At 56.9% G+C, this 24,092-nt stretch overlaps 4 protein-coding genes across 4 annotated transcripts; 3 read left to right on the plus strand and 1 right to left on the minus strand.

Moving 5' to 3' along the window:
• Nucleotides 1-2,096: 2,096 nt before the first annotated feature.
• On the plus strand, nucleotides 2,097-9,017 carry INS49_009311 (uncharacterized protein; the record flags this gene model as incomplete). Its single annotated transcript, XM_043170045.1, has 4 exons — nucleotides 2,097-2,348; nucleotides 2,606-2,939; nucleotides 3,015-8,908; nucleotides 8,976-9,017. The coding sequence occupies 4 exons, from the start codon at nucleotides 2,097-2,099 to the stop codon at nucleotides 9,015-9,017; spliced, it is 6,522 nt and encodes a 2,173-aa protein (XP_043024610.1).
• A 2,385-nt stretch (nucleotides 9,018-11,402) lies between these two features.
• Nucleotides 11,403-12,779, plus strand: INS49_009312 (uncharacterized protein; the record flags this gene model as incomplete). Its single annotated transcript, XM_043170046.1, has 1 exon — nucleotides 11,403-12,779. The coding sequence occupies one exon, from the start codon at nucleotides 11,403-11,405 to the stop codon at nucleotides 12,777-12,779; it is 1,377 nt and encodes a 458-aa protein (XP_043024611.1).
• Nucleotides 12,780-14,622: 1,843 nt separating this feature from the next.
• Nucleotides 14,623-16,761, plus strand: INS49_009313 (uncharacterized protein; the record flags this gene model as incomplete). Its single annotated transcript, XM_043170047.1, has 1 exon — nucleotides 14,623-16,761. The coding sequence occupies one exon, from the start codon at nucleotides 14,623-14,625 to the stop codon at nucleotides 16,759-16,761; it is 2,139 nt and encodes a 712-aa protein (XP_043024612.1).
• Nucleotides 16,762-21,105: 4,344 nt separating this feature from the next.
• Nucleotides 21,106-22,524, minus strand: INS49_009314 (uncharacterized protein; the record flags this gene model as incomplete). The annotated part of the gene is made up of 2 exons (XM_043170048.1): nucleotides 21,106-21,877; nucleotides 21,995-22,524. 2 exons carry the CDS (start codon nucleotides 22,522-22,524, stop codon nucleotides 21,106-21,108), a joined length of 1,302 nt encoding a protein of 433 aa, XP_043024613.1.
• Nucleotides 22,525-24,092: the final 1,568 nt, after the last annotated feature.

Consider the following 24,092-nt stretch of genomic DNA (forward strand, 5'->3'; position numbering starts at 1 on the left):
AGCAGCTGGTGAAGAATTTTAATGGAAAACAAATGCAGAACGGCAGGCTTGTGGTGAAGGATACATCTATCCTTGTGGAAGCTGCCCATATTGAGGGATAGACTGATTGTAAGTAGAAGACTATGCTAGTTTTCTTGACCGCTCTGATAAACCTTCCTCTATCTCCTCCACTATCACGTTACCCAGCTAATAACCATTTGCAACAATCAGGGTGAACAATAGTATGATATGTTATTCGGTTTTAGTTCCCAGGGCTCAATTCGGATTATAATTACCTTTGCAACCCTAGCTTTCAACTTAGAACAATGTCACGGTGGGCGAGTGGTCTAAGCCGTTTACCTCATATTTAAGTATGAGATAGTTTCTTGGACGCGACTGGAATCGAACCAGGTTCTCTGCTGGACAATGAGACAGACATGTTACCATTACCCACACGCCCTGCATGGTCATGTTATGTGATACTTTATATCTCTGAATCCAAGCAGGATGACTGGAACTTACCATCGCCTCCTCACAGCACTCCGGGCGACTCCCGTTCATGGGAGGCCGTGCCTCAATTCCCCTCTGGTCGATCCTCAATTAAGCCACGTACCTGGCGGTTGGCCTTGCTCAAGATCCAGGCGGCCGGCATAAGGATGTTGGCCGGCCGCCTGGATGCACACTTGTTGTTATTTCATCCGGGGCAGGTTTAGCCGAGTCCCCCCAAACTCGGTACCTAGAGAGCACATTAGACTCACCCTCTCCTCACTGTAGCACGGTCACATTCTGACCTCAAAGCTATTACAGCTGCAGGGCCTGCTCGATGGGAGGGCGACTATAAAGGTAGGTAGGTAGGTAGATGGTATCATCTTACCCATAACTCCATGGTCGCCCACCTGGTCCCGATATCTGAGTGCTCCTTGGTCTTTTGATGCTCTGGCCTGGTTGACTCGGAACTTTGGCAGAAGGAAGAGATCTGGGTTCCTAGGTAGGTATGTGGTCCAGAAATTCCCATTGAAGCGATTAGTGTTTGCCCTGTGATATACATGGGCTTCCCACTGCTATTCCCAGAATCTTGGGTGGGAGATCAGCATTGGTGTTGTCCCTCTCACAAAGAGTCCGAGATGATCAGCCTCAAAAAGCTGTTGTTGAATCCCTGGGGTGAGGATGGCAGGTGGGGGTCTTCTTGGCCTAGCTTACCCCAAGAGGAGTACATGGGTACATGATCTCCTCAGGCAGCTGTGCAGAGTGAAGCTCTGCAATTTAGCCGGCCGGCAACCGACCAAGCCCCACCTGAGGCTGTCCAGGCAGCCTGAGTGGTCACAGAGCCCCCCTGGCTCCTGGCTCAAGGCTGACTGGGTGGACCAGACGGACTGGACTGGTCTTGCAGAGCAGTGACTGGCCGGTCTTGTTAGACTACCTGGTACTGTAGGCGTGTGCCTATGGGACAAACACCTCCAATGACCCGCCTGGCCTCTGCATGGGCAAGCAAACTCGAGAGTAGCTGTCACCCCGACATCCCAGGTTGAAGCTCACAGAAGGACAGACAACATCGGCGTCGCCCTGCCTCACCAATCCTCCTGTGACCCCGTTCTTAAGTCTGTATCCATTGTCTGTACCGGGACAGCACATGTGACCCCCTCAACCCCGCTGCTTGTCCCCCCTGGTCCAGTGCGACAGGTCCAAGTCCGACCTCTCCAGAGCTCCACGACCCGCCGTCGACCCGACCACCAAGACCACGAATCCCAAGCTCAACCCTCACCCTCTTCTCCTGCCGACAACAACAACAACCACAATACCCAGACCTAACCCTGCCGACCACCGACTTGAAGTCAACAGCCAGCATCTGCCAGCTACCAGCCCCACTGTATTCAAGCTCCGTCGCGACACCCTGTTGGGCTTTTGAAGGTGCCTGGTGGTGAAGGCCGTCTCGATTTCGATTCCGAATCCGATCTCCCATCTCCATCTCCATCTCTCCTCTCGCCCACCCCAATCCCATCCTTGCCGAGGACACCTACGAACTAAACCCCAACATCCTCCACTCAGTGCAGCGGCGCGGCTCTGTCCTTTCGGATAGCAGAACCGTCTTCGCCCCGCCTCCCCTCCATCCAACACCCATGCTCCCACGATCGTCGGGAACATTTTCTCCCACTCCTCCACAAGGTCTACAGACAGGAATCTCCCACTCCCCACATCCGTCGCAGGCAGGTGTGCTGAGTGCGGGTGCCAGCCCGAGTACCAGCAGCCCCACTGGGAACTACGCCGTGTCCAAGATCACAATCGCCCAGGTCTATGTGCTCTTGAGCACCCTGAAGGCGAAGAAGGACGACCCGGCCGAGTACGAGAACAAGGTCAATCGGCTCAACAAGGTACGCAACTTCTATCCTTCGCCTTCACCTTCGCCTGTGCTGCTGCTTCTGCTGCCAAGGCCGCGCCCAACGCCTGCAACGGTCGTCCCGCCTCCATCTCTACCTTGTCGTCCTCTTGCACCACTTCCTCGATTCCCAATGTCAAAGTGTCTCATGCTCCTCCTCCTCGCACTCCTCGTTCTCGTCTCCTTCCTTGCCCTGAATCCTGCACTCTCTCCTTCTGTCTGTCGCACGTGCTAACAGCACTGACCTCGCAGCTCATCGATGAAAACGGTATGGAGGTCTTTACGAAATACTTCACCAAGCTGGTGCATACCAGCGCGTCCCAGATCTTCCCAGGCACAAGTAGGCCTATAGGCAGTGCGACGAATACCGGCAGTTATTCGTTACTACTGGAGGAGATGCGCAAGATATCCCACGATGTGGATCAAGCGACGAAAATCTCTGAGTCCATCGAGACCGGGACAGAGGACATTTTCCGCGACTTCGATCTGTCCACATTCATGGAACACTTCAGATTGGACGCCCTGGAGAAGACAATATTAGCTCTGGCATTCAAGCTGGGCAGCCGGCCCGATTTAAAGGCAAAAGGTATGCCACGGTTCCGTGACCAACCTAGTTACCGTAAAGCAGCAGCGGTGGCAGCTACTAACACAAGATTCATAGCTGATGCCATCCTCTCCACCAACTATCCGACCTTCATCGCCATCCTTTCGCAACCGGACGGAGACCATTCCGACTTGAGCCCCCACTTCCTATCTGTCATCATCGACCGACTCATCCAATACCACCCCCCGAACTTCAACTCCTCGGCACACCGGGAGCTGTTCTCCAAAGTCGACACCAGATATGTACAGCTCGACATGGCGACTCCTTCCGAGGTTCTTGCCGCCCTTGACCTTAACAGGGTCCTAGTCGACAAGCCACCGAATGCCCTGGCGTTGTACATTCAAAAAGTCGGTCCTGACTTCACGCGTGACGAGGAATCCTGTGCCAGGTTCCTTCAAGAACGGCCGCCATCTGTGCAGCTCAGCGCGGAACAGGTTTCCAACGCGCTTTGGTGGACCGCCATCAGTCAGACCCCCCAGCAAAGCCCGACCGTCCTGGTCGCCGGTCTTCGACGGGCCCTGCCTTCGGCCTTCAGATGGCAAGACGTGCTGTCATACTTTGACCAGCCCAGCGCCCGGATCTCACCTCCCCAGTTCCTGCGGCTATACAGAGCCCTACACATGGTCGCGCTGGATGATGATGGATCTAGCTTCGATATCCAGAACCTTTGGGGTGGAAACTGGGCGAACGCGGACGCCCATCTATCTTTTGTCTGTGCCTTTGGCAGCCTCACTCCAGAAGAGCTGGATGCGACTACGATACCGGGCCTCCGACCAACCTTCACCTTGGCCGAATACGCGCAATCCCCGGCACCTGTGCGCGAACGGGCTGCATATGCAGTTAGACATCCTCTTGTCTCTGTTGACGCGCTCACGGCTGTCTTTGGGGTGGCTCTCAGTTCGCAACACGCTTCGCAAACAACCGAGGCCAAACGATTATTCAACGAAGTAGTCGTGCCCAATCTCGATATATTCGTGGTCTCCGCCTTTGGTGTACCGAAGCCGTGGCCTGAAATGGCGAATGATACTCTGACCACTTTGTTTGAGACGTTCTTATTCAAACAGCAGGAAGGTTATCAATTCGCCCTTGACAGCCTCTGGCGCAAAGACAAGGATTTCGTCAAGCAAAAGATCAGTGACGCGCATGTACGACGGCCTATGGACTTACCACTCTACCTCGAGCACGCTGAGTATCACGGCTGGCTGGACGAGTTTGTATACGAGTTCAGCGGAATTGGTCTGGACCTCGCAGCCTTTGCGCACGGGCAAGGCCGACTCGACATTGACCAGTGGACGAGAACCAACGCCACCAGGGGCGCCGATGTTGTTCCAGCCCTTCTCCAATTTGTTAACATCAAGGCGGACATGGAGACGAGATATCAGCGACAACAAGGAGGCCAGGGTCTGCTCAGAACGACACCTCTCCAGGTGAAGACGGTGTACCACTTCCTGGGCTTCTTGAGCGAGTTCTGCACTCCACAGCTTAAGGAATGGAGGGATTGCCAGCGGCAGTGTACGATTGCCTACCCACGTCTCATCAACTACGGCGGTCCCTACGATGCCATTATCGATTTGAATGGCGCCGACGGCAATAACCTCCCCTTGGCTGCCATTAGTAGAATGGAGGACCATTACAAGAGCATGTACAGCGGGGAGACTCAAGTTAGAGACATCGTGGAGGCTCTTGAGCGCTACAAGCATTCCCGTGACCCTCTGGATCAAGACATTTTCGCCTGTATGATCCACGGCCTGTTCGACGAGTTCGTGCATTACCCCAGCTACCCGATCGATGCACTTGCAAGGACTGCGGTCTTGTTTGGCGGCGTCATTTCCAGAAAACTCATCGATGGCACGCCCCAGCAGGCTGGCCTCGGAATGATCTTGGAAGCGATTAGGGATTATCCCACCGAACACAACATGCACAAATTCGGCCTGCAGGCGTTGATGCAGCTCTATACCCGCTTCCCAGAGTGGCCGAGCTTCTCTCGGCAGCTCCTTCAGATCAGCAGCCTGCAAGGCACAGAAGCCTGGAGGAAAGCTGAGAATGTGGTCAGGGATCAGGAAGAGGACGCCACATTTCAGCAAAATGGCGGGGACATCGCCCTCAATCACGATTCTCTCACGAACGGCAACGTGGCTGAGGCCGCGGAGCAGCAATTCTCCCCCTTTGCTTCAATCAATGTGGACCCCACGCCTGCTGGCGCTTCTTTTGAGGACCCAACGGACGACACCCAGGACAAGATCCAGTTTGCACTCAACAATATGGACCAGGCGTCACTGAAATCTCGATTTGACACAATTCGGGAATCCCTCGAGCAGAAGCATCAGCAGTGGTTTGCCAGTCACCTTGTCAGGGATCGGGCAAAGGTGCAGCCCAATCTCCATCAAATGTACCTGGACGTGGTGAAGCTCTTTGAGGACAGCATGTTGTGGGCCGAGGTCCAGAGGGCGACTTTGAGTTGCGTTGCCCAGATGCTGAACTCGGAATCAACCATGCACAGCTCCACGGAGCGAACCCAGCTGAAGAACCTGGGTGGTTGGCTAGGCATGCTAACTCTGGCTCGGGACAAACCTATCAGGCACCGGAACATCGCCTTCAAGCAGCTACTAATCGAGGCACACGACACAAAGAGACTAATAGTTGTAATACCCTTTGTGTGCAAAGTGCTGGGCCAAGGCGCATCATCGATGGTCTTCCGTCCGCCGAATCCCTGGCTGATGGACATCATCCATCTACTAATCGAGCTCTACCACAACGCAGAACTCAAACTGAACCTCAAGTTCGAGATTGAGGTACTGTGTAAGACCTTGAGTCTGGATCACAAGAGCATTGAGCCATCCGGCGAGATCCAGAATCGTGTGGTCGCGGAGGAGGCCACCCAGGTCACGGTACCCGATGGGTTGGAAGCTTTCGACAACCTCTCTCTCAATGGTATTGGACAAGGTGTGGTCAGCAACCTGCTGCCGCATGCTGTGGCACCAACTATTCCCGACCTGCATTCGCGTCTCAACATCCCCCCTGCGAACGAGATGGTTGTGAGCAACAGCCGTTTGCGTGACATTGTTCATACCGCGTTCAACAAGGCATTGCAAGATATCATTCAGCCTGTTGTCGACAGGTCTGTCACCATTGCTGCCATCAGCACGCATCAGATGATACGCAAGGACTTCGCAACGGAACCCGATGAACATCGCATCAGGAACTCGGCCATCAGCATGGTCAAAGCGACCGCAGGCAGCTTGGCTCTTGTCACTTCCAAGGAGCCCCTGCGTGCCAACTTCACCAACTACATGCGCCAGCTCTCAACTGACCTCCAGGGTGGGCTGCCGGAGGGGACAATCATCATGTGTGTCAACTCGAACCTCGAGCTCGCTTCCAGTGTGATTGAAGATGCAGCCGAGAGGCGTGCGATTCCCGAGATCGAAGACCTGATTGAGCCCGAGCTGGACGCTCGCCGGCGTCATCGACTGCAGAGGCCCAACCAGCCCTATGTGGATGCCTCACTCAACCGATGGGCCATGACGATGCCGGATCCCTACAAGATGGCACCTAGTCTTAGCGGCCTGAGCCCGGAACAAATGGCTATTTACGAGGAGTTTCAGCGACAACCTCGGCCGGCCACGACCACCACAACTCCTTCTCACATTGCCTCGACCTCTGATGCAACGAGGTCAATGGCGAACGAGATTCTTTCGGACCAGTACAATTCTGTGCCATCTGCCCCCACGCCTGCCGAAACCCCCTCCATGCCTCCACTGGCTGGACACACCCAGACCTACCCTCATGCACACGCGGGTCTGACCAATGGACGACAGCCCGCTCTCAGCCAGGTTGACGCTAGGGTACTCGTCGAACGGGTCAGCAAGCTCCTTTTCGAGCTGCAGCGTGCAGCAACGGAGGCGCCCGAAGAGCATTACGAGGATCTGCCGAGGGGGCATACCGTCCTCGATACGATGGATGTCCTCATCTCGAATGTGATCAAAGCTCGAACGTCAACAACGGACGATCCCACACCCCATGTTGTTGAGCAGATCTGCAACGTCCTTCTTGGTCCGTTGGAGGACAGCCTTGCAATCGAGACTTTTGCCCACGCCCTCAGCACTATTCGAAGGATGGGAGGCCCGGTTCTGAGCGACTTTGCAGTGCAACTCTTCCGGCGCCAAGATGGGTCCACGTTTCTGCGTCTCCCCATGATCAAGGCCTTCATTGGCACGGATCTGCTTGACTGGCGCACCCTGGACGAAGCCCTCTCCGCATCCATCAGATCGCAAGAAGAGGGGAGCCTTCAGATGCTTGATCAAATCATCAAGGCAACAGTTTTGAGTGAGACACCTATGGCTCTTTTTGCCAACTTGGGCTCCAGCCTGGAGGTTGCTTACGCTTGGATCGTTGCGGAACCTGCAGTTCCAGGTGGCGAGGACTTGAAAGCGACTCTTGATGCTGCTCGCGAGCAACGCAGTCAAGCCCAAAACCGTGAGCAAATCGAGTACGTCTTCGATGAATGGGTGCACCGCTTCCGGAACACGGCGGTGACCGACAAGCTCGCCCGCAACTTTGTGAAGCAGTTGAACGATACCGGTATCGTCAGGTCCAAAGATGACCTACTGGTTCTCATCCGCATCGCCCTGGACAGCTCGGTGGCGCAGTTCGAAAACGCCATTGCCTCTGGCAGCAGCATTGACGACGGGTACATCTGGGTGAACGCACTAGTAGCACTCGTCATGGCTTTTGTCAAGGCCACCGGGTTTGACGACACTGATCCGAAGTCAAGCCCTGCATCCCTGTTGGCTTCCGTATGGGCGCTTGCCACGATGATTCTCAACCATCATACAAGGAAGCGTGGGGAACTCTTCAACCAGAGGGTCTTCTTCCGCTTCTTCTCTCAGCTGCTCCACGAGTCTGGGGCGTTCTTCGAGCAGCTTGGCGAGCCTCACAAGGATGAGATGCTCTTAAAGGTTGCGCCACTGCTCTCGTCGCTTGGGCCCGCGATGTTCCCAGGTTTCTTCTATGGTTGGCTCGGCCTGATTCATCACGCGGCTTTCCTCCCGTCCATCATGGACATGGAGGGTGATGCCGGGTGGGCGCCGTACACGAGACTCATCCAGCAGCTGTTGGAGTTTGTGGGCGAACAGTTGAACACGGCGCAACTGCCTGACGTCATTCACAAGCCTTACGAGGCTGCTGTCAAGTTACTCATTACACTTCAGCATGACTACCCACAATACCTGGCGGCCAACTCGTCCGCACTTCTAGCAAGCATACCACCACACTGTACCCAGCTGATCAACACGATCTTGTTTGCATCCGTCAGCAAGATGCCGGATCCAATGACGGCTGGGCTGGACGCTGCCGGCAACCAGTCCGGCCCCTCGCATGAAGGCGGGAATCCTACTGCATTCCTCCAGAGCATTGGCCTCTTAGACATCCTCAACTCGGCCCTGGAGAAGGGACCCTCGGAAGATGCGGTGGCCCACATGACACACGCAATCACGCGAGGGGATGGAAGGACGGGCTTTGGCCCCGCCCTCATCAACGCGAACCTGGGTGTGATCGACGCAATCACGGCATACATCGGTAAGCATGCGGTACAGCTTGCGGCGGCAGGGCAGCCGGCGTTTGAGCCCGGTTCGTCGGCCCTGGTGACGCTGTCGATGCTTGTGCACGAGCTGGCAGCGGAGCCGCGGCACTACCTGCTGCTGAGCATGCTCAACCACCTGCGCGAGCCGAACGCGGATATGGAGTTCTTCAGCAAGTCCCTGCTGGAGATATTCTCGCACGACCTGTCGGACCCGGAGGAGACTGAGATCCGCGAGCAAATCGCGCGGGTGCTCCTGGAGCGGCTGATAGGGTTCTGGCCCCAGCCGTGGGGCCTGCTGATCACGGTGGTGGAGCTGGTCAAGAACGACAAGTACATGTTCTTTGAGCTCCCATTCATCAAGCAGACTCCCGAGGTAAGCGGTTCCCCTGGACGATGCCCCATCGATATCTGCGTGACTAACCTCTTCTTCTTCTTCTTAGGTTGCCCAGCGCTTTGCGGAGATAGTTACTGCGCACAGCTAGAAGGTGGCGAAGTGGACGAGCCGAGTGACACGAGAAGGCGCGACGGACACTTTTGGATTTTTGACCTTGACGGCGCAGGCACAGCGGGGTGAGGAATCAAAAGCAACTTCATGATCTTGCGGAGACGGGGATTGCATTGAACGAGTTCTCCCTCTTTCACCAGTAAACAAAATGGGATGGATCACAAAAGAAAAGGGATTGGCTGAGTGAAAGATTGTCGGAGGGGAGTTGGGCGTTGGGCAAGGAAGGACGGATTGATTTGCATTCATTCACGCATTGATTCGTTCATGACTCGGGGAAAGGTGTGGTCATCACCACCCCACGCAGAAGCATATGCTCTGTCCGAATGTTTATGACAGCGGGTCGACAGGGACGAAGAAGGGCAGCTGGGTGGTGTTGGGTCGACAGGGACGAAGAAGGGCAGCTGGGTGGTGTTTGTGTGTGTGTATCTCTCTGGTCACGGTGTATGGGAGTGGGAGTGAGCATGGGTGGGTGTAGGCATTCACGTATAATGTATGAGTACCGGACCTTGTAATGAAATGACAGACAGCCATGGGGCTTGTGGCCACCAGCCAGCCTACCATCCATCCATCGAATGTCATCTCTTGTTGTCTATATGTTGGCTTGTTTGTGGCTCATCGCGATAGTGTAGTATATGCAGGCATGGTCTCGCTGCATACCTGCCTACCCTCCTTCCTTCTGTCGATAGGAGCGCTTTGTGCACGACTCCTCTTTATCTTTGCCCTTATTCCCATGTGTCTCTGTGTGGCGTTCTCTATGCTACCCCCGTACCCCAAGCCAGCCAGCCTCTCCGTGACAGCTGCAACACTAATCATGCGGCATGTCTCGTGTACCACGTATCAAAGACGGGCGGGTTTGAGATCGAACGACAGCTTCTGGATGTCTCCTGTGCATCGTGACAGCTTCTGGGCTGTCTGTCTCCTGTGCATCATGTCATATCATCGCCGGGCGGCGTGGGATTGGATGAGTGCATTCTCTCTCACTCACACTCACACTCGCTTACACGTGGCTGGCGGAGTTAGCCGATCTGGGCTATTTTGACTAGGGTATGCGGGTCTCGCATGCTGTCAGTCAGTTTGAGGTCGTCAATTATCCGTCAGTTATCAGTCATCGGCAGTACATGGTCAGTTAGTCCGTCGTGGGTTCGTCCGTAGGTCAGGGGCAGGACGACGACAGCCGCTGGGACGGATCAGAACAGAGACCCCCGGGTGGGGGAGGGCAGAAGAAGCAGATAAGAAAAGAAGAAACTGCAAGTTATTGGGAGCCAATGGGTGGGTGAGGTCAGCAGCTGAGCGAGGGTTGGGTGTTGATGGGCGAGTGAGGTGCGGTTATGACCAGACCACGCATGCCATACCTTTCTCCTGACCCCTTTCCTTTCATTTTTGCCTCACCCTTCCTCCGCAGCCAAATCGGGCAATCCATCAGTCATGCTGTGCAATGTGGCCTGCTCTAGCGGGCCCAGGAATACGATGTCTGCTTGTCGATGCGGGGGAGATGGGCAATTGAGAATTGGATGTTTTGCTTTTTGGCCTCGTGACGGGCGAATTGTCTGAGCAGCAAGGGGTGGGGTTTGGGCATGAGTTGCTCGCTTAGGCTCCTATCCGATGGGCGTGTTCTTCAGAGGCGGTCAGTCAGGTAGACTAGGGCGCTGCAGGTCGTCGGTCTGGCTGCAAGGAACCCAAGGAATGAATCTAAATCCCCAGGTGTGCCGCGTTGTCACGTGCGCACGGGCTGCACTGCACCTGCCACCTGCGCCTTGCACTACTCGCACTCGCACTCGCGATCGACCCCATGCGATCCATTCCAACGACGTCGCCCATTCAACAACTCTTGACCGTCCCACCGCATCCAAGAGCTTCAGATCCTTTCTGCTAAGCCCTATCTGGACACTGCTGGAATCGGAAGCTCGATTCCGGACCGCGCAGCCGGGCCAGCAAGGTCGCCGAGATCGAGCCAATCCAGCCTACCGCCTCTATCTTCTCCCAGCGCTACTTCCTGCCACATCAGATACCTGGAGCCCAATCGTGGGAGACTCAAGTGAGTCGGGCTGGACTGCAGTGTTCTGGGTCGGCTTGGGCTGGGCTTGGGCTTGGGCTGGGCTTGGCTGACCTGCGCTGGTCGTTTTCGACCGGAGACGCCTCTGGGATGTGGTCGTGACAGCGCGGGTGAGCCTATCTCTGCACCATGCCTGTATCACAGCATCTGAGGCGAGGCATCCACGCTGCCTTGCCCAAATGGGAAACACGGAACGGATTGCCATCAAGGTCAGCATCATGGATCCTGCAGCATGGCACGGCGGTGTCGGCAGCAACGGCACGCTCCGTGAGGCCGTCCTTGTCGAGATGCGCCCCTCCTAAAGCACGGATGGTCCACTCGTCAACGCCTAGGTCTCGCGCCAAGGTAAAGGCAAAGGGAGAAGCAAGGCCTCTCTCAGAACTTGCAGAGACGTACAGGAAACAACTCGTCGTTTTCGGCCTCGGTGTGGCGGTCATGGGCGCATACATCGCCATGCTCATCCGCAGCATGACCAGGGACCCCTGTGCCGACCAGACGCCGCATGGCCAGCACAGTGACGTCCCCTCTGGTCGGCCTCTGGACCTTCGATCCGGCAAGATCACCGCCTCAGCCTTTGATCGGGAGCAGGATTGGAACGAGTGGATCATGGGTATCACGGGCCTGCGCAAGCTCATGGGTGGGCTCGCAAGGGGCCACGTCCTCGAGGTCGCAGTGGGCACCGGCCGCAACATCGAGTACATGGACTGGGACGAGATCAAGAGCGCCGCCCCGCGCCCCGCGGACGAAGGGACCGGCTTCGCGCCAAACCCCAGGTCGCCAGACGAGCTGCACAGGGACCGTGTGAAGAGGAGGATGGACAAGGGAAAGAAGGGCCTGGTCCTGCCGGGGGACGACGCCCCAGAGGTCTTGAGCTTCACCGGCATCGATGTGTCTGCCGATGTGCTGGAGGTGACCTGGACGAAGCTGAAGAAGGCCGTGCCAGAGCTGATCCCCAGACGCAGAAGGAAAGCAAGTGAAGGGCAGGAGACACAGCATGAGAGACATCAGCAGCAGCAGCAGCAGCAGACGTCTGTTGAAGAAAAGAAGCCCGTTACGTTTCGGAACCCGTTGAAGGCCTTGTCAGAATCCAAGATGCCGGCTCCTGCACGACATCCTGCGTCTGCTGATGCGAGCCAGTCAGGGGATCAGGCCCTGGCTGCCAATATTGGCAGTGGCCGCATCCGCCTGTTCAAGTCGGATGCACAGTCCCAGCTTCCCTCTCCACCGTCTATGCTAGCCCCGGATGCTGCAACGACGTTACCCGCGCCGCGCTACTTCGATACCATCCTTCAAAACTTCGCAATCTGTTCCGTGGCTGACCCACACAAGTTGCTAGCCAACATGGCCCGCGTGCTACGGCCCGGTTCCGGCCGTATCTATCTTTTGGAGCACGGGCGCGGCCGTTACGATTGGATCAACGGCCTGCTGGACAAGTTCGCCCCCTCGCACTTCGACAGGTACGGGTGCTGGTGGAACAGAGACATCGAGGAGGCTGTGCGAAGGGCCGAGAGGGAGGTCCCGGGGCTCGAGGTTGTCAGAATCGAAAGGCCCCTCTGGACACAGGGCGGCACCATGTACTGGATCGAGCTCAGGGTCAACGCGCAGAAGGAACACGGAAGCGGCAGCGGCAGCGGCAGCACGCCAGCGGATGCTCCTGGGCAGCCCACATCCCGGCTCGCCTCGTGATCTCGTGGTACTGCGGCGTTGGAGACCAGGGAGAGGCTGAAGACACAACGCGCCGGAGAAATGTTTCTGACGTGGACCGCTAGTTCTAAGCGACCAGGACGGGCCGTGCCTAGATTCGCTGATGGATCTGCAGCACGCCGTCCGATCAGATCGAAAGGATGTGACCTCAGGACGCATCCTAGCGGGCTGCAGCATCGGCTCGGCAATCGAACAACCCATGTGTTGCGTCTCGTGCGGTGCATCAAATCAACCTCCTGTGCGCGTAGATGCAGCCAAACGACCATGTAACCGGACGGAAGGACGTTCGAAGGAAATCAGAGCCGATGACCGGAACGATGCCCCCGTTTTTCGTTGTTGCTTTTTCTTCAATGGCGCAGCAGGCCAGGTAAAAACATCCCCGTAACGGTCGGGGACGATGGATGGACCCAGCACCTCGGGCATGCTTTTCTATTCCTGCCATGCATGCTATACCAGCCTATCGACCTCGCTCACCGACTGAAAGGCCCCAGGGGGTTATATAACTGTAACATAAAAAAAGAGGCAGCAAGTGACGAAAAGAACAGCCGAATCCCCCCTCCACACCGAGGAAAAGGGTCTTTTTCGATACCCAGTAAGTATCCTCACCGGATCCAATGTTGGACAAGTGTGGATTTTTCCCATGTGACACGCGGTTGGCCCATCTTGTGTGCTGAGTACCTCGCTGGACGGGCAATGATTCATCCAGCCACCCGAGAGCAGGGTGAGACAATCGTGGCCGCTTCCCCCCCCCCCCCCCCCCCCCCCAACCAAAGGCCGTTTTCTCGCCAAATGAGCCGTGGGATACCGCAGGATGCACATCCACAACGGCCCATCCTGTCGTCTCCTGAAACGGACATCGTCACCGCTCCCCCGAGTGCGCCCATCTTCCCAGTCCCACAGCGGGCGGCTCTGCGCCAGGAAAAGAAGCCATCGTCAAAACGACAAGGAAGAAGCAGCACCAAGCAACGCCCAATCAAACCAGGCGAAAAGCAACAGTCAATGACGCTCCCGGGAGGGGACGGACCGGCTGCCCGCGTACAGATCGCATCTCTCTGGCAAATGACAGGGTCGTCGATCGATGTCTTCTTGGAGTGGATCCTGTCTCACGGTGGTGATGAGAGCAGATCAAAACAAAGTTGCATGTTCGACCGCCATCTCAACCCACAAGGGCCATCTGCGTAGACAGGCAGGCAGGCAAGCAGCCAACCAGCCAGCCAGGTTGATCGGGGATGAAGACGAGAGCGCCTCAATCGCTCACCTTCAACCGAACGCGGAGAGGGAGTTCATTTCTAAAAACACATATATAGAGGTAGGTCGGTATGTATGTATGCACACAAACTCACGATGATCCCGCGAGATATACGCGTCACACACGGCAGGTGCGTTGCTCAGTGACATTGTTCGCCCCTTCACTTGCCTTCCTTCCTTGTTCACGATGCCAGATGATGCCATCGAACCTTCCACATCTTTGCCTGAGACCATCCGCCGCACCCTCGCGGCCGCCCCCTCCTTCCCTGACAGGTCGAGCTGCATCACACCCGCATCCAGCAACCTCGAAACACGGGCGCAACCCGACAACGACGACAACCATAGACCTGAGCCGCATCATAAACCCTCCAGGCCGTCGCATCCGCACCTAGATCACATCTCTCGCTCCTCTCGCCCACGCATCTATTTCCCAAGTATAGCTTACGTGTGAGGAATCACACAAAAAGACGGCATCACAGCCAGGACCTTCACAAGATCACGGACAAAGCCCAAGCAGGAGCACAGCAAGCGACCTGCGCCCGGTCTGCCAACCCGTGGGTGCCGGCAGCTCCTGACGATGCGCCTCTCCGTGTCCAAGTCCACAGCCCGCATTGGACAAGTCGAGATCCGAGGCGTCCAGCAAGTCGTCGAGTTCGAGGCCAGAGACCGCCAGCCCAGCAGAAGAACGCGCCATGGCCAGCAGCCAACCCAGGCCGTCTCTCCCGAGGCCATCGACGCAGTTCAGTCCAGGACGGCCATTGTTGTCCCGTGCAAGGACGAGCCTGTCGATCGAATCATCAGCGTGTGGGCTGGAATCCCGGCAGGCAGCCTCATAATCTTGGTCTCAGCATCTGCAGAGTACAGGTACGCCCGTGAGAGGGACGCGCTGGCCAGGTTCTGCCGTGACACGGGACGGGACGGCATCAGCGTCCACCAGCGCGACGGCCAGCTTGCCAAGGCCCTGAGTGAGATCGGAATGACGAGACTGCTGGGCGATGACGGCCTCGTCCACGAGGGGAAGGGCGAGGCGCTGGTCATCGGGATCGCTCTCGCTGCTGCTGCACCAGGCCCGGAGGCTGCCGACAGTAGAGACCCTTCTGCCCACACCCGCACTCACCAGCAGTGCCACGGCCACAACAAGAACGGAGAGAGAAATGGCAGGATCAACGGCCAAGAGACAAATGTGCGGTGTAGCCACGACTGCCCGCGTGGCACCATGAACGGGTGCGGACAGCAATTCCGCGGCGCCTGCGCGGCCAGAGACAGCGGCATTTGCCGTAACAAGCAATCTCGTGGCTATGCAGCCAGGGACGGCGGTAGTACCAGCTACTACAAGTACATCGGCTTCATCGACGCAGACAACTTTGTCACCGGCAGTGTCTCGGAGTACTGCAAGGCCTTCAGTGCCGGGTTCCACCTCGCTTCAGCGCAGGATGCCATGGTGCGTATCAACTGGGGCAGCAAGCCGAAGGTCCACAACGGCAAGCTCGTCTTCAAGACCTCGGGCCGGAGCAGCGAGGTCGTGAACCGGCACTTCAACCAACTCCTCAACCAGCTCGAGAAAAGGGGAACTTGCACCTTCAGCGGCGAGGCCTGCGAGCGCATCGAGAACGACCACGGCGACATGGAACTGCACCACATCTGCACTGGCAATGCGGGCGAGCACGCAATGACCATGTCGCTAGCGCTGAAGCTGAACCTAGCAGGCGGCTATGCCATTGAGCCCTTCCACTTCCTCGACATCTTTGATCGCTTCGCCGGCGACCACAAGGTCAAGTCAGCCCCTGCCTCCCTGATGCGGGAGCCGCATTCGGCCCTCTCCACAGTATCCTCGTCGCCATCGTTGACCCCTGTTGGCACTTCACCCTGCTCGTCTCCAATTTCGGAGCCAACCACGGCTACTTCTCTGTTTCCTGTCTCGTCTGAGGCTGCTGCATCGGCTGTTGACCAGAGACTACTGGCCTACGGCACGGAGACGCCTACGGCTCCCCCCAAGGTACAGATCCTCCAGATCCGCACCATGAACCCACACTTCCATGACACCAGCAAAGGCGAAGCCCATATAATTCGCATGTGGATGCAGGGCCTCTCGGCCATGTACCACAGCCCATTGGCAGAAGATTTTACCGAGTTCAAGGACGGGCTGTGGGAGGCGATCCTGGCAGGGGGAGTCAAAATCGGCGGCGGTCCTAAGTATGACTCCTTCCCACCCACCCCACCGCTCACCAACCCGTGCTCGACAGGTTCTCCCTCCGACCAAGGTACAATAAATTCCAATAACGCAAACCTCGCGCCTGCGGAGTGCAGGATCTATCCGGCCGCGGAAGAATTTGACCTGGCCATGCTCAGGGAAAGACTACTGCGCGACAGCACGCTCTTCTGGTGGTCAGGCGACCTTGAAGAGGAGACGCTGGAAGACGAAGACCGGGTTGATTACCACCTCCAGGACATCGCTAGTGCTAGCGGCGTCACCAGCGACGAACCTGTCCAAGAAATGCGGCCGCAGCGCCTGCTTAGGAGGGACTCGGGCGTCGACTTTGGCATGGACGGTGCCGACCAGGCAGAATTCACCGAGGATGCTGTCCCCGACTTTGACCTGGGCGAATCTCCCTCCACAAAGAGCCGGCTAGATACGGTGGAACATGGCTATTGTCTTCGAGAACCAACAGCAATCACAACCACAACGCCGTCGCCGTTAAAATACGCCCGTGTTTGACGCGTGATCGTGCCTGTGGTTGACGCCAGCAGAGTCTACGAGCACCAGCCCCCCACCTGCCCGGCTCGCCGTGTCTTTCCCTAGGACGAGCTGCCCAGGACACGGCGTTCGTGGCGTCTAGGCTTGCAGCTGCCATGTCGGCGGTGGGTGGGACGACAGTGACGATGCTGCCGAGGCTTGAGCCCCTCCTGGTGGTTCTAGATCCGGACGGGTGGGCGACCTCGCCGTTCCCCGGCCGCAAGCGAGTAGATCGGTCGTGGGAGCATAGATGGTGTGCCCCTTCTCGAAAAGACCTATGCATGTACGCATGCATGCATTCATGCAACGACGGCCAGGAGTGGCGGGGCCGGCGACTAGGTGCTGCCAGGGGAAAGATAGATTGGAGCACAACAGGGTGCCCAAATGGAAAACGGAAGGGGTACTCATCAGGTGTCGCATGCAAGCCACCAGGAGTTAGACCGCCTCTGCTTACATGGCGTTTCCTTTTTTGGGGAGGCTGCTTTTTTCTTCTTCTTTGGTTTCCTCGCCCGCCGTTGATTGGTTCCTATTCTATCACGGCAATGGACTACTGCATGGGGCTTGGGGGTTTGGAATTGGAATTGGCATTGGGGGGGGACCGGAAAAGGAAAATTGGGGCGGGGTTGTTGCACATACCACGGGGCATGTCAACGGGGTTATTTTCGCGTTTGCACTGGCTGGCATTATAATGAGGGAGAGAACGTGGACGTGCGCGTACAACGCGTGAAAAGAGGACTGGAAGAACAGGACAGAAAAATTGAACAACAGGGGTCTGGAGCCTGGGGTGCCTTTTCTTGACGATGGATGGGATTGGGTTTCGGATTGGTGTGTACGGTGTGTGTGTGTGTGTGCCGGGCGGCGTTCTTTGAGGTTGGGACTGCAACGGGGGGAGACTGGCTCGGATCCGAGGGCGGACGGACCGGGAATAACGTGGGTTTACGGGGCCCACGGGGGATGACACTACAGACACACGCACGCACAGGAACTGGACTGGACTGGACAGTACGGACGGCACTGGACAGTGCAGGGCGGGATGAGAGAGACAGGCAGATGCAGAATACAGAGAGATAGATGGATTGTGAGAGGTTGAAGGTAGGCAGTGGAAATAACAATACCGGGCGCCTCCCTATGCTGTCTTTCTTCTCCTGCCTCTTTGATTTGGATTTACTGGTGACTGGGCTCATTTCGAGTGGGCTTGACTGGCAATGCGGTTCCTCAGCCTTGCTGCCGTAGAGGTTTGTATGGTGGGTTTGATGAGGTATTGTTTACACGATAGCGAGTAATCAGTGACTACCTACTATCTGGGGTGGGCTGAGTTGCTAAAGCCAATGTGTGGTTATGTGTCTGTGTATTGGGTATTTGGATGGTTATGTTTGCAGGTGGGTTCCTGGATAATATGGGTCTACGGATTTGAGACCATGTCTATGGAGGTCTATATGTTGAGAGAGGAACGTGGGGAATCAATCCGATTACACTGCAACACACAGGCCCATTTTGGTTGGGCTAGTAAGTGGGCTCATGGTTCGTGGGGGTTTGCTGGGGTGGACTGTGTTGAGGCGGTTGAAGGAAAATATAATATTGGATCGTGGAAAACATATTGGTTGGCAAGGAGGAGGATGAGGATGGATGGATGGATTCATCACGATGGGGCCTCGCGGGTCCAATGTGTGCTGTGATGTGATGTGAAGTGTGATGTGTCGCCTGTCTGCCCACCAGCACCCCCGTGTCAATCAACAATGCCTCTTCTCCCCTTACCCTCTCGCATCTTTCCTCTCTCTCCTTCAAGGATGGCATTGGGCAAGTTACATGGCTGGAGAGGGGCTTGGGCCGGGCCCATTGGGACCCCGCGACGGCGGTGAAGGGCAAGAGCAAGAGGGCAGAGCATTGACGGCGCGGGGGTTTATCTGGTCCGGGGATATATTCCAAGTGGACCCCGATTCCATGCGGCTTCCGGGTCAACAGGGACGAACCAAAACATTCAAGACGCAGCGACACAGCACAGCCCGCAATAGGTGATGGACTTGCCGGCTGGCTGGCTGGCTTCTGCAGGACCCAGCTGTGTGGAGATGAGCAACACGGCTGTTTTGAGAAAGAACCTCAACATTTCCATTTCGTCGTCGTCGTCTCGAGCCCCTCCCTTACTCATCCGGTTCTTATTCGCGGTACGCTGGGGGCGGCGGCACGCCCCGTCTTTGATCTGAGGCGGGGCTCCAGCTCGCGCGCGTGTCGCCCCAGGAATAGCAAGAAAAGCACGATGCTCACATGCATTACACACACCACGCGGGGCAGATAGACATAGCTACGTACACACGTACGCACATGCAGACGTATGTAGGGTGAGTGGCTAGAGAAAGTGGACTCGGCAGGTGAGCTGTCCATGCCTCTGCAGCGCCTCGCATGATCCCATCTCGAAACTTACCGCCGCGGCGAGGTGGGGTGCGTGGGTAGCTTCTGTGTGCGTCTCACTGTCTTTTTTTTTTTCTTTCTTCTTCTTTCTGCCCTGCAGAATAAAGAGGGGAAAGAGAAGAGGGGGACCCCTAGATTATCTTGCTGTCAATGCGTTTGCCGCCGCCCCGTTGTAATGATGATGATGAGGGAACAGGAGGAGAGAACAGGAGAGGAGAAGGGAGAGGACGGGGCAGGATTAACCACGCTCGAGCCACGCCAGCCACGAACACCACAGTGGCCACCACAGGCGACCCAGATCGCCCCCAGTCGTGGCGTTGCGTTGTCGCCGATGATGAACGGTGATGAGATATCGCAGACAGAGGAGGGGGTTCTGGAACAAACGCCATGGCTCAACTCTTGGGCTTCCACGAGTCAGTGGCAGGCGTTCCTCGTCGGAAACAAGCCCTGCCGCCTTACTCGAGCCGTTTCTCGTCTCATCTCTCTCCCACCCTCTGCCTGCCCTCTGCGCGGATGTCCTGGATGTCCCGGATGGAATGATCTGATACACTCAAGAAAGAGCCTCCGCCCACTCTATCGACCGTAACCTCGATGCTTTCGCATGCATGTCATGTTACCATTACCGGCCCCACGGGCAGAAATTGCATGTCCGCCATGTACGTACCGTAAAACGCTAGCAACACAAACGCGCAAAGCATGACTCTCATCACCCCCTGCCCCCTGCCCCCGATTCGCGAACAGATGATAGGCCAATGGCTGCTGTGCTCCCCAAAACCGAAGGAAAAGAACAAGACAAAACAGAAAAAGGCCGGGCCTCGGACGGGGGTCGGACCCGGGCTCTGGGCCCGGACCCAACCGAAAAAAAGAAAAAAAGAAAAAAAAAAGGAAAATCACAGAGAGACGAACGAACCACCCAAGCGCCGGGCCAACCGAGCAACCAGCCCAACTCAACTAACATTAGGACCATGGCCCTAGCCGCCCGCCTGTCAGAAAGAAAAGAAAAAAAGGACGATCACTGACATGAACAGGCGCTTGTAATACTGTAATAGCCCCGTCAGACTGACGAGGCGGCTGCGAGCACCCCATTTCTGGCTTGGCGGGACGGCCCCAGGAAAGCTTAGGGTTGGCTGGGCTTGAACTTAGTGGACTCGAACCATGAGCCAACATTGAAACCGGTGGGCGGAAACCTTGAGCTAGATTATTAGATGCTGTAGATACTGTACGTACTGTGAGTACTTATGCATGTCATGATGCATGCCCGATGTATTGACTTTCTGGCTGAGCATCTAGCCTGCCTGCCTGCCTGCCTGCCTAGGCCGGCAGCCGATGCTTCTCGCTCGCCATCACGACGGCATGACCAGGCGAGTTGCATCATCTGACTCTCGCAGTAGCATGAGTGTGAGGGTGACCTTGTACATGCTGGTTCCAAAAAAGAGCAAATCCAAATGAAGGGAGAATTCTTTGCATTGGTTTTGTTGCGCCGTTTTTCCTTCTCGAGAGAGCCCCAAAATGCACTTTTGAAGCTTTTGTGTTTGCCTGGTGCCCCCCTTTTCGCTTGAACCAACCCCCGAACCCCTTCCCTCCCATCACCCCCTCTCACAAGCATCTACATCTCTAAAAGGGGTAATCTAGAGTGCCAAAATGAGTCTGTTTCCTCCCCAGCCTGTCCCATGTCTCGCTCAAAATAAAGTCATAATGTACATATACAGTAGCTTCCAGCTCAGTAGAGACATTCCCCGGGATTATAATCGTTACATCGTTCGTAGAATAGATGAGCAGTGTAGGTGGCGTGTGATCAGACATCGCCAGGTAGACACAACAGGCCGGTTGGGTCTCTGAAGGTCTGCCGTTCAAGAGTGGCGTTCGGACCAACCAATCAATGGCGGCGCGCATAAACAAAACTCGTGCTCAGCTGCAGCCTTAATAGTCGTTCAGCAGGCAGTCGAGCTCGTCGAGCTCGATCGTCTCCGGGCTCCGGTCCCATTCCAAGAGGCTGTCGAGCTTGGCCCAGCCGTCCATCTCACCCTCCTTCTTGGTGCTAATGGAGAAGGCAGGGCGCATCGCCGGGCTGGCCATGAAGGCCATCGGTGGGGGGTTCGTGGCGGCGGCACCGGCCTTGGGCTCGCCAAACAGGCTGTCGTCCTTGGCGTGCTCGTCCAGCTCCGTGCTCTGGACGACGAGCTCCGACTTGACGGGCAGCAGCTCGCCGCTGAGCTTGCGTTTTTGCAGGCCGTCGGCCGTCTGGGTGAACTCCTTCTCGTCCTTCTCGAGCGGCGGCGACGCCCCTCGTTGGGTCTGCACCGGCAGGACGAGGGTGGGGATCTGGCGCCCAGAGAAGGACCCGACGGGGGTGGCGGGCATGGGCATGTCATCGTCGACGTCGTCGAACTCGGGCGACGACAGGTCCACCTCGGGCGAGGGGCTGAGCTCTCTCCTCCGATCGTCATCGGCGTCCTCCGACGCCGACGTCGCGCTCGGCGTGACAAGTGTGCGCGCATGCGCCGCGGCCAGGGCTGCCATGGTCGGCTCGGGCAGGGGCCCGTGGGGGCATGTTGTGAGGTAGAAGTAGGTCCTGCGCGGGTGGACTGTCTCGAGCTCCTTGGCCATGGGGCAAGGGTTATTTGCGTTCCAGCAGGAGCGCTTGAGGTAGGTTGACAGTCGCGAGGAGATGATCGCGGAGGGATTTGCGGATCTGAAAGGGCAGTGTTAGTATCATTAGCGACGATGCGAATCAAGGGCGTGCACGGCGCGGCGCGGCGCGATGCGAGATGCAGGATGCAGGATGCAGAAAGGGCGCGAGGAAACGTACTGTTGGACGATCTTGAGCTGTTGCATCAGGACGGGGACGAGCTCCTTGACTATGTGGGGGCGGTTGCCCGCAGTCTGGAGCTGGACGATGACGGCCTCAACGATCTCGTCGTTGACGGTGCTCAGGTCGACCTTTGTGGAGGGCGTGGCCGGGTCGGCGGCGTCCTTCATCTCGACGGAGGATGCTCTGGATCTTGGCGGAGACGGGGGCAGCTTATTTGCGGCGGGCTGATGGCGCTTGGCGGCGGGCGTGTCGTCGCCAGCATGCGAGCGCTTTATCTTCTTGGAGGCATGGGTCTGAGCGTCCATGTCGGCGGGGGTGGAGGGGCTCCGTGGGGAGTGGAAGGAGGGCGAGTTCGTCATCGATGATGATGCTGAGGATGTGGAGGAAGATGCGCTATGGCTTTGGCTAGGCGAGAGTCGACTTGCAGCGGCGGCAGCTCTGGCGGCGTCGCGTTCTGCCAGGGTGACGGGGACGTGGATTCCCAGGGAGGGCAGAGAGAGCGACTTGCGACGGGTATTGTAGGGCATTTTGAAGGTGGTTGCGAGTCGGGTCTTCTAAAACGTCGAGGGTATCTTTTTCAAACGCACGAGCGAACCCCGGGTGTCTAGGCGTCCGTTTGTCTTGTTTTGGGCCGAGTATGTATGTATGGACGGGATGTGTATGTATTGTATGTATGCAGCGGCAGAATTGCGTCCAGGCGGGGGGACGCTTGCGCAGAGGGTAAGATATGCAGGCGCGAGGGCAATACAGTACAGTACAGGACGATGGTACAGAGGGAGAGAGCGAGGGAAGATGGATGTGTGAATGGATGGATGGATGGATGGATGGATGGTTCAGAGTTGGGTTGTGCAGCGCATGTGAAGGGAAGTGCAGCACGGTGAAGGAGGACGAAGGGATGGATGGGATGGATGGGGATGGGATGGTACGGCAGGGCGAGCGAGTGGTACGGGTACGGTGCGGGCTGTGTGGTTACGGCAAGGTAAGGCAGGGAAAGGTATTCGTGGTGTGGTGGGTGGTCTGGGCTGAGTTTGAGTTGGGCTGCTCTGGTCGGAAAGAGGTAGGCGGGCAGGCGGGCAGGAGCTGGAAAGCTGGGAGCTGGGGGAGCTGGGGGGCAAGAGCAGGGGGGAGGGAGACAGAAAGGTGGCGGGCGGCGCACACCCACGCACTTGGACTCACACGACAGCGACAAACTTTCCTCGTCCGTTCATTCGCCCGTCCTTGGCCCCAGGGTTGCCACGGCACTACGGGCGGTACCTGACATGAACGGCAGAATCATGTGGTAGGTCCTTGTACCTGGCCTGGTAGCCATGACAGCCAAGCAGCGGTTAGGGTACTGTAGGAATGCACCAAGGGGGTAGGGGGGAGGGGAGGGGGGCATGAGACGGCCGGAGAGACACGGACTGACGACCTGACCACTGTCTGGACTGCGCGAGAAAGAACTGCGGGAAAAAAAAAAAAGAGTGGGAAGGTGCGAGTCTGCGGGCCCGACAGGGGGCCCCTTCACAATCCATGACACTTGCATTAGCGCGTCTGCAGCTTCCATGCCAACCCCAGTCACAGCCCCGTCACCACAGCTCGATCCGACCCACTCCCTGCCCGAAACGGTTTGACGCCGAACACGAAGGGGAAAGGGAGACGGAAAAAAAAAAAAAAAAAAAAAAAAAAAAAAAAAAAAGAAGAAGCCGACATGGTGTCGAACAATGCCATGCCCCCGTCCCCCGGCTGGTTTCTGTGACGATGCCTCCTCGTCTCGGTCTGAAAAAGGCGGTAAGCCGATTCCGCCGGCATTATTGTTGTCATCATCATCATCATTGTTATCTGGGATGGCTGTATGGGCGGACTGGGTGAGGGAAGGTGTGGGTGTGAGAATTGGGTGGGATGGCCTCGACTGAGATCAGAGACATGCTGATATGCGGGACTGTATTGGGGACGGATTTGTTCGCGTCGAGGGCAAGGCATCAGTCAATGCATCAATCAACCAGTCTGCCAGTCAATCAAATGCGGGTGAAGCTGCGGGTGGCCAGCGGACTGCTGACTGCTGACGACTACAGTAGACTCCATACCTGCGTGTGTGCGTGCCTAGGCAGGTGGTGAG

The sequence above is a fragment of the Diaporthe citri genome (genome assembly GCF_014595645.1).
Source record: "Diaporthe citri strain NFHF-8-4 chromosome Unknown scaffold_4, whole genome shotgun sequence".
NCBI lineage: Eukaryota > Fungi > Ascomycota > Sordariomycetes > Diaporthales > Diaporthaceae > Diaporthe > Diaporthe citri.